This window comes from Panthera uncia, chromosome B1 (assembly GCF_023721935.1).
Source record: "Panthera uncia isolate 11264 chromosome B1, Puncia_PCG_1.0, whole genome shotgun sequence".
Lineage (NCBI taxonomy): Eukaryota > Metazoa > Chordata > Mammalia > Carnivora > Felidae > Panthera > Panthera uncia.
The window spans coordinates 57,778,413-57,793,504 of NC_064811.1; the positions used below are offsets into that span (position 1 = coordinate 57,778,413).

Consider the following 15,092-nt stretch of genomic DNA (forward strand, 5'->3'; position numbering starts at 1 on the left):
AATATAAGTACATCCTGTTAATAGCATAATCAATACATTAAACAAACAGTATGCAAGAGACATAAACAGTATCTTACAAGGCACTTGTATCTATTTCAGATCACTTGTATTTATGTATTTTTTATTATGTGGCTTCAGAAAAGAATGAATCTAAAAATAACATGCAGATTTAGCACTCAGTGGGCATCATAGTAAGACTCATGATGAATAACAGGTGATAGCTGCCACTACTAAATACTACTGCTTAGGATACCATGCAAATGTCTTTAAGACTGTTAAAGCAAGAAATCCAATTCAGCTGGCAAGCATCTTTGGAAGACTGGCAGGAACTTCTAAGTGAGTGAAAGCAGGAATTCCCCTGGATCCTGTCTGATACCTTGAACAATTCTGTAACTGTCACTTAAAAGCCCTAATTGCTATTAAAAACAAAAACAAAATATAAACAAATTAAAAAAAAACAACAACAACAAAATCAACAACAAAATCTTAGATTGCTGCTAGATTTTTAAGATTTCCAGCAATAACTCTCTGGAAAACTCAAACTGTGTCGGAGATGTGAATACGCAGGCCAACAGCTGGATGTTCCAATAGCGTATTATAGTACTTTAAAAGTGTATACACACCCAAGAAAGGAAGAAAAGTATTTCTAGGTTGCACTGAAATAAATCAGACAACGTAGCATAGCTCTAGATAGGTGGGAAATAACAGAAGTAGGTGTAAAAAATAAAACAAAACATGCAATTGTAGTTTACAGAAGTAACCACATTTGATATTTTAATAGTACAATTTGCCCAGAGAGAATAGTAATCACTAGTAACACCATAGTCACATATGAAGGGCATGATAACATCATACCTGCCAATGAGAAGCTCACAGAATTTATAATGCCCTTTATCTGCTGCTATGGTTAAAGCTGTATCTCTCGAAGAGGGCACTGGAGGGGCATTAACATCAGCACCTTTATCCAAAAGAACTCGGCCCACCTCTGCATATCCACCAGAGGCAGCTTCCATGAGTGGTGTGAGGCCAGTCTAGGTTTAGCGAAAAATAAAAGCAACACATGAGAGACTGAAAAGAGCGAAAATGTTTAAAGAACCACCTGGGGAGCAACTTGATATAGTTGCTACAAAGAGTCACAACTAAATTTCAGCACTGACACTACAGCCTGAGTTACAGTGTGATCCAGAAAGATGATTCTACTTAATGTCAATTTATTGTGAAAAAAACTTGTGAAAAAAACTTGCCAAGATGCAAGCACTTGGCATATAACTGACACTGATAAATGTTTCCTCTCTTCTCTTTCATAAAGTATGTATTTTCTAGCTGATAACCCTAGTATGTCATTTTTACCTATAAAAATTTAGTGTTAAAGTATTTTCAAGAGTTAACGCTTGACTGAGTACACAGAATGATTTCTGATTAAATACATATGTAAGATATATGTTACAAGAAAATACTAAAATTATAATTAGCGTAATGCTACTGTACACCTTAAATATCGAAGCAATAAATAAATCCATGTATAAATCTCAGATTTTTCTTACCTTAGCTCTGTGTTCCACATTTGCTTTTCTATCAAGCAGAAGACTAACCACTTCAGTTCTTCCTTGGAAGCAGGCTAAGGTAAGGGCAGTGTTCCGATTGGTTTCTATTTGAGCATTTATGTCAGAGCCCATGTCTAACAGGAGCTTAACAGCAGCTGTATGCCCATTCATAGCTGCTAACATCAGAGGAGAAATGCCCAATTTGCTACCAGTTCTGGGGGTGGAGGTATGGGGAGAACAAAAGGAAAAGATATAAAATTTAAATGTCCCAGAAAAAATTGGATGAATTTTATAGAATTCTATTTCAGGATTTGATTCTTTAGTTTGCAGGACTATTTAAAATAATAATTTTTCTCAGCCCTAGTAAGTCTATGAGATACTACCAAGACTCCATTAGAAATCTTTTACCACCTAGACCTAGACTACTTTCTGTAGCTCATCCAACATAATGACTTGGGCTGAAAAGTAACTATTAAATTATTAAGTGATTAAGATGGGCTTTCCATCTTAAAGCATAAAAACTGTGTTTACTTTTAGTACCATAAGAAATAGAGTAAGTGATGGTTTCTCAAGTTCTATATCAATAGAAATAGTTTTAAATACTTAAATAAAATTAATCTTAAAAATCTCTAACAATTTGGATTCTAAACTTGTAATGAAGGCATTTTCTAAATATGGCATAAGAAATACAAGTGTTCTACAAATAGCTTTGTCATAACACTCTTAAGGGGCTTATAGAGAGAGAATAAAACTTGCCTAGAATTAATCTCAGCTCCTGCATTTAGTAATATTTTGATAATGTTCACATAGCCACCAGAAGCAGCCAGGCTTAGAGGTGTGTAATCAGAAACATTCCTGTGCTCTTTATTTGCCCCTCGAGCTAACAACAGCTCCACCACCTGAAAAGAAAAGAGGAAAAGTTGTGTTTTCTTCTTATGGTGAAACAATTTGCAAAGTGTGTATTTCTGATTTATTTTTCTGGTATATCGTATAAGAAAACAGAGGAAAGTCCTTTTTTTAATCCTTTGCACAAAATCAGCTTCAAATGATAGCAAGAGCTCTTACAAGCCAACAGAAAGCAGGCTTTTCAATTAAAATCCATTTTGGGGGGAAAAAAATCCATTTTGGAATTTGTTAAAATGGCACAGTGTGTTCATGAAAGACCAGGGTCTCAGATCTGCTGGATCTCAGTGTGTTGTTGTGCAATGCTATCTTAGCAATTAGCATTTCTCTGTTATTTCATCACATAGTGGTAAAACAGAATAAGATTTTTTCATTTATAATGATTTAAAAATATTTTTTTAAACTTATAATCAATAACAATGTTTAAAAACTTGGAATAAAAGTAATATTTATTTTTCCCAATATTTTATGAAAAATTTTAAACATATGGAAAAGCTTAAGAAATTTACATATACTTGCTACCTAGATTTTACCATTAATATTCTACTACACTTACTTTATTACATCTTTCATCTGTCCATTTTCTGATGCATCTCATTTCAAAGTAAAATGGACACCTGCAATTTCCCTTAAGTGCATTAGCATGTGTATCATTATCTAGAATATTACTTGCTTTAAATTTTTTGGGGGTAAAATATATAACTTACAACCAATGCACAAAACTTGGGTGTATATTCACTGAGTACTGACAAATGCATAAAACTAATGTAATTTTTTTTTTTAATTTTAATACTTTGTTTTTAATGGTTATTTTTGAGAGAGAAGGCGTGAGCTGGGGAGAGGCAAAGAGTGGGGGGGGACAGAGGATCCAAAGAGGACTCTGCACGGACAGGAGCAAGCCCAATGCAGGGCTCGAACTCACAAACCCTGAGTTCATGACCTGAGACAAAGTCAGATGCTCAACAGACTGAGCTACCCAGGGGCCCCTAATAATTTTTTTTTTTTTTTATGGACAAAGAGAAAGGGCATGAGTAGGGGAGGGACAGAGAGAGGGAGAGAGAGAATCTTGAGCCCTACATGGGCTCAATCTCACAACCATGAGATCATGACCTGAGGCAAATCAAGAGTTAGACACTTGACTGAGCCACCTAGGCACCCCAAAACTAATGTAATTTAAATCCTGTTATTTATTCATGCCCCTTTCCCAGTCAGTCTCACCTATAGACTAATTTCATCTATCTTAAATCCTCATATAGATGAAATCAGTGTTTGAAAGTCATATGCGGGTATTGCATACCATTCCATTATATGAATATACTACAGGTGATCTATTCTCCTACTGATGAACAGCTTTGCTGTCTCTAGTTTTTGGTAAATTTGAATAAAGTTGTTATGAACATTCCTCCAGAAATACATTTTCATTGCTCATGGGTTCCACCTAGTAGAATTTCTGGGTGTATGTTCAGTTTTATAAGAAATTGCCAGACCTTTTCCTAAAGTGGTTATACCATTTATACTCCCACCAATAATAAGTGAGTCCTGGTTGCTCCACATCGTTGGCAAAATTGGTATTGCCAGTCTTTATAATTTTAGCCATTCTAGTTGGGTGTGTGGTGGTAACCCACTGGGGTTTTAATTTACATTCCCTGATAGCCGAAAAACATTTACCATTTAAGTACTTATCAGCGTCTTTTGTCCATTATGCCATTTAATGCACAAAACAACTCTTTGACACAAGTGCTAGTATTTTCACCTTCATTTTACAAATGAGGCAGAGAAAAGTTAAGGATTGTTCAAGATCATAGCTCTTATCTTGCACTTAGTATTGTTTTTTAATTTTTTTTTTTTAACATTTATTCATTTTTGAGAGACAGAGACAGAGCATGAGTGAGGAAGGGGCAGAGAGAGGGAGACACAGACAGAATCTGAAACAGCTTCCAGGCTCTGAGCTGTCAGCACAGAGCCCGACACAGGGCTCGAACTCAAAACTGCGAGATCCTGACCTGAGCTGAAGTCAGACGCTCTAACGACTGAGCCACCCAGGAGCCCCTACCTTGCACTTAGTATTAGTAAAATATCCTACAATACTAACTAGGAAATAACAAATAAATGTTAATGAACAGTGCTTTATCTTAACATACAAGCTAAAACTTTCCTCATAGGAATAAAGCTGTGACTAATTTTAGATTATGACTTTCTGTCCATCACTTTTTTGCTTTTAGAGCCAGAAACAGTAGGTGGCTTATGTGACAAGGTTATAAACACAAGACCAAAAAATGGTATTAGGCTAAATTTTACAGAGTCCCTTAAGCAAGAAAGTAGAAAACCCTAATCAAATTTCTAAAGTTATTAATTCCATTACACAAAGATAACTGAGCTTAGTTATCTCTCAAAGGGAATGGTCTATTCCCAGAAAGCAATAAATACTCAAAGATTATAGTATGCTGTAGGCTTTAATACTGCTTTGAAAGGAAGGAAATCAACTGACTTCTTTTTTGATTCAACACTGAAAAAATTGTTATTTTATGAAGCAAGTATTATTTCAAGCTATACAATGATTGAAAATTTCAGTTATATCAAAATTTTACCTTCATCATATTCCAAAACAGAATCATTTTCATTCCCAACTAAGTTTTTCAATTTAATGTTGTTATTAATTGCAAAATTTTCTGCCATACCATTTCAACTTGAGATTAATAGGAATCTCTACATTTTCTGATGTGGTGGCGATAATTTATCAAATTAAGTAGCTTATTTTTTCACTATTTACTTCCTATTATTTGGGTTAAAATCCTTTCAATATACCAATCACCTCTACTATGGAATGCAGGAAGGGAAACAATACAAATGTATTCACGTTATCAACCAGAAGGAACAGCACAGTAGAAACACATTCTTTGTTGTCTCCTACGCAAAACATCTCTAGAAAGTGTGTCTAACTATCCACACACCTATAATCTATTCCAAATATAAAGGAGCAAAAATTATAAATTTAAAAATTATAAATTGGCCAAAGCAACAATTGTATAAAAAAAAAAAAAAAAGACTATTATCACTAGGCTCCAATTCTTTTTAATCCACAAGATAAAGGATCACTAATTCCTATCTTTCTATATACATGTACCATTTTATTAGATTTTCCATTCTTTCTGCACAAGGATTATTCTACCTCTTAAAAATCTTTATCTTCTGGTTTACTAAAAACTCCAGTGGGTTTAGCTGACTAGAGTTCAATATAACCTGATGTGTTATGATAGGCAAAGGGTGGGAGGCAGTTTGGTTTTGCACAAATAGGGAAGTAATAACCTACCACCTCCCTGGCCAGAGTAATTTTAGATAGAGTATTTCAGAAGGTATACTGACATAATGGATAGAACAGCCAGTTGAAGGATTTGGAAAAGATATCCTCAAACCAATAATCAAAAGAATAGGGTACACTTCAAATAGAGAACAGGTAACTGGCAAATACAGCCTCAAATATCTGTAGATATAAGAGAGTATAAACCTCTTTCAATTAATCAAAGAACAGAATTAAGAATAGTGGGGAAACTTAGGGAAGGCATAATTCAGGTCTGATAATTAGGAGAACTTTATAATAGGATGGCAAAAAAAAAAAAAGTAAAAGATTTCTAAACTGAGTAAGACACTGACCTGGTTAACCCAGGGTACTTCCTAAATCTGAGATTCAACAACTCCCTAATTGAAAAGTTGTCAGTCCACAGAGACAGCACAACTGGCTAATCAAAATCCTTACAACTGGATTTAAAAAACAGATTTAAAACATTAGGTTGCCCAGCTGCTCATTAAATGCCAGAAAACACACATGGGTGTAAAGCTATAACTTCTTACGCCTATACCTGATCACACCAGCTGTTCTACTTTCCTTAAAAAAAAATGAAAAGATCATACAATCTTACCCGAGAACCTTTCTTCCAGATTTGAGGAGTGGGGGAAGATGAAAAGAACAACTAAAAACTGAATGCTCTTAATTCCCTACTAATCTTATACATAGAGAGCAAAAGAAGCTGAGCTTAAGTACCTTTCATGCTAGGTACTCTAGGATAGGAAAAGATGAATGATTATAGGCCCTGCTTATGAGGAGTTTACAGATTTGATTGGGAATGCCTTAATCATTTCCTTAGCCTGAATGCAACACACAGGGATTCCTACGGCAGATACTACTTTCAGAGGAACAGAATAATAAACATGATTTTTCTGACACGATAGCTTATGCTAACACTGATACTTGAAATTATTATCTATTAGCAAAAGGACAGTTACTGTGATAAACCCAGATGCCAATCCTCTATTACCATCAAATCATAAAAGTTAAAACATATATTTGCTAAAAACAGATGGACAATTATTACAATGGAGAAAACGTTACCTCCTGCCTTCCCCCAGAACAAGCCAAAGATAGCGGTGTGTCCTTGGTTCTCTCTGACTGGGCTTCAATGTCTGCACCATTGTCCAGCAATATTTCCACAACACCAACATGACCAGCTGTAGCAGCCAAGATAAGTGGAGTAAAACCTAGAGGAAAAATAATGATCTTCTCACTACATGCTAAGCAAAAGAACAATAGTGTTTTCCATTATATCTATCACAATAGGACTAGAAGCAGTATTTCTTCACAGAATACAAATATTCCAGAAAAAAAAAATTAACAGAAGTAAGCCCTACCTTTCTTGTCTCGGTGCTCAATACTAGCTCCTCTCTCTAGCAGTGTTTGTACCAGTTCCTCGTGACCACCAGCACAGGCAAGTGTTAGCGCCGTATCATGATTACTTTCAGTCTATAAAAAAATTATTTTTTGATTAGCTTATTAGATAATTTTCAAATGACAGCATCAATTATATAATATATACTTATACCAAATACAGAGACAGATGTACCATTCTACTGTATCAAACATTCGGGTCTTAAGTTGTTCTTTTTCCATCAGCGGCTAACGTGTGATTTTGTAAAGGCTACAAAATAACATTTGAACTTTATGGGCAATTCTTAAAGCAGGCATGAAGGAAAAAAAAGTATGATTTTCCACCCATATGCTATTTACAACTACATGATTAAATTAAACACTGTTGGACTCACTTTTACTTCTAGCCATTAATGGAGTAGCATAGACAACAGCACAGACAAGATTTGTTTTCCTATCTCAAAGAACCAAAAAAAAAAGGGGGGAGGGGGCAAACTATTTGAAATGATCGTGTTTAGAGAGGCAGTGCATGGATGGCAGTGATCTCGGAGGACAGAAATGATTAACTCAACTTATTGCCTAGAGTTTCAAGGCTTCAGGGCAGACTGGGTACCCAAACACAGTCTGTCAATCTCCCTGAGTTGAAAAGGCAGAGTTTGGAGAGGTCAGGATGGCTGGAATTCATGGGGCAGACTACTAGAGAGGAAAGTACTACAAGAGTACTCTAGATTATCAACACTAAGTGATGCTCTGCCTAGGAAACAATAAATGATAGTTAAGTTAAATGAATGACAACAGCTATACGGGATTACAGATTCAAAGACTATTACTAATAAAACAAACGACTACATATATGAAATATATATTTATTATGTTTACATATTTATATAACATTTATTATATTTATGTAATAAATACAAAAAGAAATGGCATTTTCTCCCAGAAGGTCAATAACTCTAAAAACCAAACTCTGTCATAAAAAAAAAAGAATAACAAGAGACAAAAGGCAAAATCGATAGAGTCAAGAAATAAGAAAAAGCCTACTAGTCAGTGATGAAGAGGGAGACCGCAAAAGCTGCTCTGCAGAAGAGGCTGGCAGAGAGCAGAGCTACTGACTGCAGAGATCAGGGATGGCCACAAGGGAGAGATGCACCAACTACAACAATGAAGAAGGACATGAATACTTAAATGAGTGACCGCTCTGACTGTGTAATAGTATTTGATCTTCATTTCAGGTTTATAAGGAAGGAATTATTATGTTTGATTTCAGAAAAAAAGAGACAAAGCCTCAGAGAAATAACCTTCCAATGGTCACACAAGCTAATAACTGATAAGGATTGGCTTAAAAAACCAAGGAGATCCTGGATATCGAAATCCTCCTTTCCCCATTATAAAGCAGTCCTATGGCACGGCCAATGGAGGTCAATATAATGTTAAGTCTCTCTGCCTTATATGCTCTCTCTGTTAGTGTACAGACCATCAGAAGAGTCAACTTTATGATGAAGAGTCCACTTTATGATGAAGTTTATTAGGTTTCTAAGAGTTTCTGGGGGTTAAAAGAGTAATTTAGGAAAGCGGTGCCAATTTTAAATAGAAACTGAACAAACAAAATTTGAAAATGATCAGCATGGGAAATTTTAGTGGATTAGTAAAATATTGTTTTTTTCCCACATTATAAAACATCAGCTCAACTGACATTTATTAAGCACCTTTTATGTTCAAAGTACTCTGTTAGGTACTTCAGGGTTGACAAAGATAAATAAATACAGTCCCTGCTCACTAGGAGCTTAGTGATTACAGCAAAGGGAAAATTTAAGCTCAAACTATGAAAGAAATATAAACAAGGTATTATGAGAGTTGAAGGAAAAATATTTAAAGCTAAGAAAAGAGGGCTTGTCAAATTCCTTGGGGAACTTAAGAGTGGGCAACTTCATTAATATCTTACGATAATCTTCTAAAGACAATAATGAAAGAATTTAAAGATTCTGAAGTGAGGTTTCCACCTTCCTAATACACACCTACACAATCCCCAAACGGTAAGAAACACTATCCTGATTTGTAATACCTCAAGAAACAAATTAACTGAAGCAAAAGTCTGGGTTAAAATTAACAATGATTAATAAGGCAAAGAAAAAAAAAATAGGTGTTTTCAAGATTACTAATCAAGGAAATAATGATAACAATATAGGTTGATGACTTTCTGAAAGGCAATGTATCACTAAAGTCATGTTATATTACACTGGCTAAGAAGTCACACACATTGTCATGTATCTATATCTAAGAGAAACCTGAAAGGGAGAGAGATGCCCAAAGCTTTGTTAAAAGCTCATTCAGGTCTACATTCTAAAGAAAATTTCCATTTAGCCTATGATACCATAAAATATACAATTTTGTATGTAACAGATGTTGTTATGATGACTCTATTCTTATAAAAATGCTAAAATTATATTCAATGTAAAAATATTATGTAAATTATCAACATGACTATTCAATTATGTAGGAATGAAAAATAAGAAGGAATCATAAGACAGATGCAATACTAATGGAAAAAGCAACTTTTAATGAGCTGGGATATAGGTGAAAAATATACCTGAACGGTCTGTAAAAATAAACAAAAAATAAAAAAGGAAATATATCTATTAATTATACCTACATAATTAAATTACTTTGAAAATTATTAGGACTTCAAGGGCTAAGCTTTTTTTAGACTTCCATAACCTTCATAATCCCAAATCTCTCATTCTCTAAACATGTCAGAGGTAGCACATAAAATACAAAAAAGATTAAAAAAAAAAAACAAACAAGCATTTAGGAAGAATGAGAATTATCAGGGAATAATGACAATAATCAGTTAAATAATAAATAACTTGCTTAAAACTTCACATAAACAAGTAGAATGCATGCATTTGAAAGAAGAATGCTTTAATGGCAGCATACTGCATACCACTATTAACTCATTTTTCCTGGTGTCTTTAATATTTCTCATTAAATCATTGTGATGAAACTGTTCTCCATACTGCAAAACCAACAAGGGAAAAATATCCAAAAGATATTTATATTTATCCATTAAAGGCAAAACATAATTTTACATACTTTATCATTTCAGTCCTGACATATAAGTTAAACTTAATGTCTACCCTCTTTAAAAGATAATCATGGATTTATGTTATTTCACACAATAAATACAGAAAATATTTAATTTACCAGTATTCAACTCTAACCTTCAACCAGATGTACTGTTTCATATAAAACCTATAGTTCTTAAAAGTTTCTACATGATTACTAATTTCTGTATCTAACAGTACCCAGATACAAATTTTGTTATGCCATTCCAGCAAAATAAAGATTAGAGCTATGTTATGAAAAAAGATACAGTAAAAGTCTCAAATAATTCCTTCAAACTATCATTTATTGATGTTTCCTAAAGTAAATGTTGATAACAGCACAGTATATGCTATTAAAATATATTAAATGTTATTATATATATTTTATATATTTACTTTATATATAAATAAATTATATCTATAAATTATATATATAGGTAGATAGATATAACTTAATATAAATATATTAAAAATATTCAGGAAAGGGGCACATGGCTGGCTTAGTCACTAGAGCATGCAACTCATGATCTTGGCGTCGTGAGTTCAACCTTCACGCTGGGCACAGAACTTACTTAAAACAAGACAAAACAAAACAAAAAAACCAAAACCAAAACCAAAACCAAACAAAACGAATAAAAACAAATATATCCTGACAAACTTGATTCAGTAAAATCATTATGTGAGAGGTAGAGAGCCTGTGGCACATACTTACACACCAAAGGTAATTTTTAGTTATAGAATGTAAGATTTGGGGAACCTTATAAAGAGTGAAAACTCTCATCTTCAGCATTCTTCAAGTTCCAGAAATTGAACATGATTCCTGTTCATCCTTGTTAAAAATATTAGTTTCTGCATATAATGATCAATTAAATGAGTTTAAAGTATGATCATGTGAAGACTCATTAGCATATTTTAAAAGACACTTATACGCTGAAGGTTTAAAAAAATTAACATTTGTTTTGTTTTTCTTTAAATTAAGAATTGACGTAAATATGCCCTATGGCCAAGGAAACATGCTGAAAAGATGCAAAGATGAAAGAAAGAAAAGATGCCATCTAGGTGGTGGACCTATTTTCTATAATCTAATTTACCAGGTTAATATAATTAAAATCAGTGTTCATACTTAAGATAAAAAGTTGAAAAGGAGGTAGCATAGTGCAGTGGTTAAGAGCATAGATTCCAGACCTAGATTGGTGGGGTGGTTTGAAACACAGCTCCACCATAAATTAGCTGTTGGGTGAATAGTTAGTATCTCTAAGCAGGAACTTTGTAAACTCTATGACAAGCAGTGTAACTCATGATAGACTATCCCAACTGAAAAACCTCAATATAGAGACCACATATTTAAGAAGAACACAGTCAATCTTTTTACATAAGCATGTCAACTACAATTAACATATAAGATTTTTTAATTAAAAAAAATTAGAAATATTTGTATGTAACTTCTTAGAAATTAACTTATAACATAGCAATAGCTGGTTGAGTAGTATAGTCAGGTAAAATTTCACCACCACTATAACAATTTCAAACTCAATAAAATCATGATCATATGAGGAATTTTTTCTGTGGCTATTTTATTCAAAAGAATTTTTTAAAAAATCCTTTTATATTTGGTGAGGTTTTTAGTTTTCCTTATGGATCAATTCTTAATTCCATATAAAAACTAGAAATTAGATCTCTGGTTAAAACATAACAGCTATAGGTTACAACATAACAGCCTCAGAGGGAAAAAAGCCTGGAGGAAAATAATGCAAATTCAATCCAGTTCTATATTGCTATATATTATTAAATATAAACCATGTGGTTCATAAATGATTATTTCATAGTTTTTTTAATTTGAAAAAATTTAAAAAACATACTATAGAGTACGGTAGTTAAGGAGGGTGTCTTTGAAGTCAAACCCACCTAAGTATGACTCTCAACCCCATCACTTAGCTAAATGAACTGATCCTCAGCGATATGTTTAATCTCTCTCTTAGCCTTGGTTTCCTCATCAGGAAAATGGTTATTTAAAAGTAGTTACTTCATATATGAGGTCTGAAACTCAGACAATTCCTTAAAATAGCCCTGACAACTTTAAGTGCTTAAAAAAAAAAGTACATATAACTTAACATTTGGAAAGCAAGTAAGAATAGAAATGTAATTCCTTTTTCACAGTATTACCAAGAAACATTTTAATGAAAAGGAAGCATTATTTTCTTAAACATTCTAAAAAAAATTTATTTATTTATTTTGAGAGAGAGACAGAGTGAGTGAGCAGGAATCCTAAGCAGGCTCTGCACTGTCAGCCTGGAGCCCGAGTGGGGCTCGAACTCATGAACCATGAGATCATGACCTGAGCTGAAATCAAGAGTCAGATGCTCAACCAACTGAGCCACCCTGAAGCCCCAGAAGCTTTATTTTCAATAGGTTGAGAGTATAGAGCCTTAATGGTAACACACACACACACACACACACACACACACACACTTTAGGCAATTCAGGGTTACAAAGAACTGATCATTTACAAAATAAAAAGTTTTATTATGTATACTGCCACCTTCATCCATGTCATGCCTTCCCCACCTCAGATATATGTTTTTTTAATTAAAAAAATTTTTTTTTAATTTTTATTTTAAGTAGGCTCCATGTCCAAGTGGGGCTTGAACTCACGACCCTGAGAGTAAGAGTCATGTGCTCTACCAGCTGAGCTAGCCAGGGACTCCCCAACCCCAGGTAAAAATCAAAATACAAAACTAAGTAAACCAAACAGTTCTCAGTACTGAATAAGGCCATATACCCTTTACCTTATTCAGCAGTCTTCTAAGCTAGGCCTTATCTTAAGCTTTTTTCCAGGACAAAACACAAGCTATCCTCCCCTCTCCAACTTCACTCTGACCTGAGATTACATGGTAAACTAATTTTTTAATTGGGTTTTGTGTTTTGTTTTGTTTTGACTTAGTCCTAAGACACAGACAGTCACTACATGTTTTAGTTGGCGAGATCAGAACTTTCAAAGACAATATAAATGCAATTAAGTATATACGATACATAAATGGAAGAATCTTTTATGTGTAACCCATTATAAATTAGAAGCATAGCTTCTAATTTAAGATTAGAAGAAAATACATACTAATTATAAATAAGTTATTTCTTTTAACAACCTCTTCTAGACTACAGTTAAAAAAAAAGTTACTGATGACCTTGAAAACCAGACCATCACATAATTATCAGTAATAATCTGTATTTGGTATTTTATTTTTTAAAATGTGGATTCGCATTCCTAACTGTGGCTCAGATCTCTGGCTGGAGACAAAACAGCCTAAGATGACTTAAGTCTAAGATGATTAATGTTTTTACTGATGATATAATTTTAGTTAAAAACCATCCATCCTGAATTTAGAGCTTACCTGTGCATCAATATCAATGGCAGGGTAGATAGGAAGCATGGCTGAAGGAGAGATGATAGGACTTGGAGTTGGAGTCTGAGGTTGGGAAATGGAAGCAGCGATACTGTGTGTAGGAGTGTTTGACATTGCAGATGCTCTTCCACTGACTGCTGTTGAACAAAATAACTGCACTTAATAAGGATGAAACATTGTTAGGTAACAGTAAGAAATAATTATTAGAAAATATTTAAAGACTTCTTAAAACAAAAGGTCTATAGGTAAACTGTCACAGCACTAATAACTCACTTTTCTGGTTATTTCTGACTTGGGATAGCAATCTAAAAATAAAAAGTATATGGAGAATAACCCATTTTCTAAATAATAATCCATGTGAAAACCAAATTCCTCTCTTACAGTATGTAATCATAAAACCTCAATTCAAAATAACCCTGAAAACAAAAATATTCTTATGAATTAAAATTGAATATAAATGCAAATGGATTATAGCTTTTTTTTTTTCATTATAGCTTCTTAATCAGAAAACGAATAAAAGGTAAAACAGTCAAGTTCAGACGGAGGAAAGTGTGAGTTTTAACCTGCCAATGTCACACCTTATATTCCAATGAAAGTAGTATCACTGGGGAGAACCTCACGATAGAATCATTTAAAACACTTCCTACTCTTTTACTAACTGCAGACTGGGGGATGGTAACTTTCTGAATTGTAGTCCTCAGTAGGACCGTATAGTAAAATATAAAAATTTGATCCTCACACAGAAATATAGTTTCCCACATGTAGAATTATTCTGAGGGGGTTAAAATGCCCACCAATCAAACCAGCAATCACACTGACGAGGACAAAACTAAAAGATTAAGGTAGAAATAAATGTATGCACAATCATCCTTCAAATATAGATTATTGTTAGTTCTAAGTATTATTTTTTCCATGATATTATTTTCACCAAAATATGCAAATTAATAAGGGGCTAATTAGGTCAGTAGTTGAGGTGGGAGGACTCCAGAAGTGGTGGCAACTGAGGGTATTTGTATTCCCTCATGGATTCACTTCTGGAGCTGATATGTGAACACCAACCCTTTTTCCCCCCTATTAAAAATGCTATAGCACTGAAGTGTGGGCATAAATCTTTGAATGGTCAACAGTAGCGTGGATGTGTGTTACCAACATACTTATCAACTACATCAGACAGAAAACAATCATGATTCACAACTGGATCTGAAACCAGGCAAAAGAGGTTATGATCCTGCCAAGAATAAAACTGAAATTGACCTTATTATAACAATTATAAACATGATTGTCAATTAAGAAATCTATTTTACATGAAATCCTTAGTTCAGGCACAAACATACACTATACATTATAGCAACACACATTCTATGATTATACATTTTTAAGTCCACTTAAAAGCTAAAGAAAAAACAAAGAAAGGAAACAAAACAAAACAAAACAAAACAAA

At 33.7% G+C, this 15,092-nt stretch overlaps 1 protein-coding gene across 5 annotated transcripts in view; it reads right to left on the reverse strand.

Moving 5' to 3' along the window:
• The window catches only part of ANKRD17 (ankyrin repeat domain 17), a 163,063-nt gene that overhangs the window by 38,400 nt on the left and 109,571 nt on the right, over positions 1–15,092 (reverse strand). For 4 of the 5 annotated variants that reach the window (XM_049630613.1, XM_049630617.1, XM_049630616.1 and 1 more), the window contains 6 exons: positions 13,640–13,788; positions 7,131–7,242; positions 6,835–6,980; positions 2,301–2,443; positions 1,545–1,758; positions 856–1,031 (listed from right to left, as the gene is read on the reverse strand). In XM_049630613.1, the coding sequence (XP_049486570.1) occupies positions 856–1,031; positions 1,545–1,758; positions 2,301–2,443; positions 6,835–6,980; positions 7,131–7,242; positions 13,640–13,788 (940 nt within the window). The remainder of the gene's footprint in view (positions 1–855; positions 1,032–1,544; positions 1,759–2,300; positions 2,444–6,834; positions 6,981–7,130; positions 7,243–13,639; positions 13,789–15,092) is intronic. The other variant, XM_049630614.1, reaches the window with a different exon arrangement.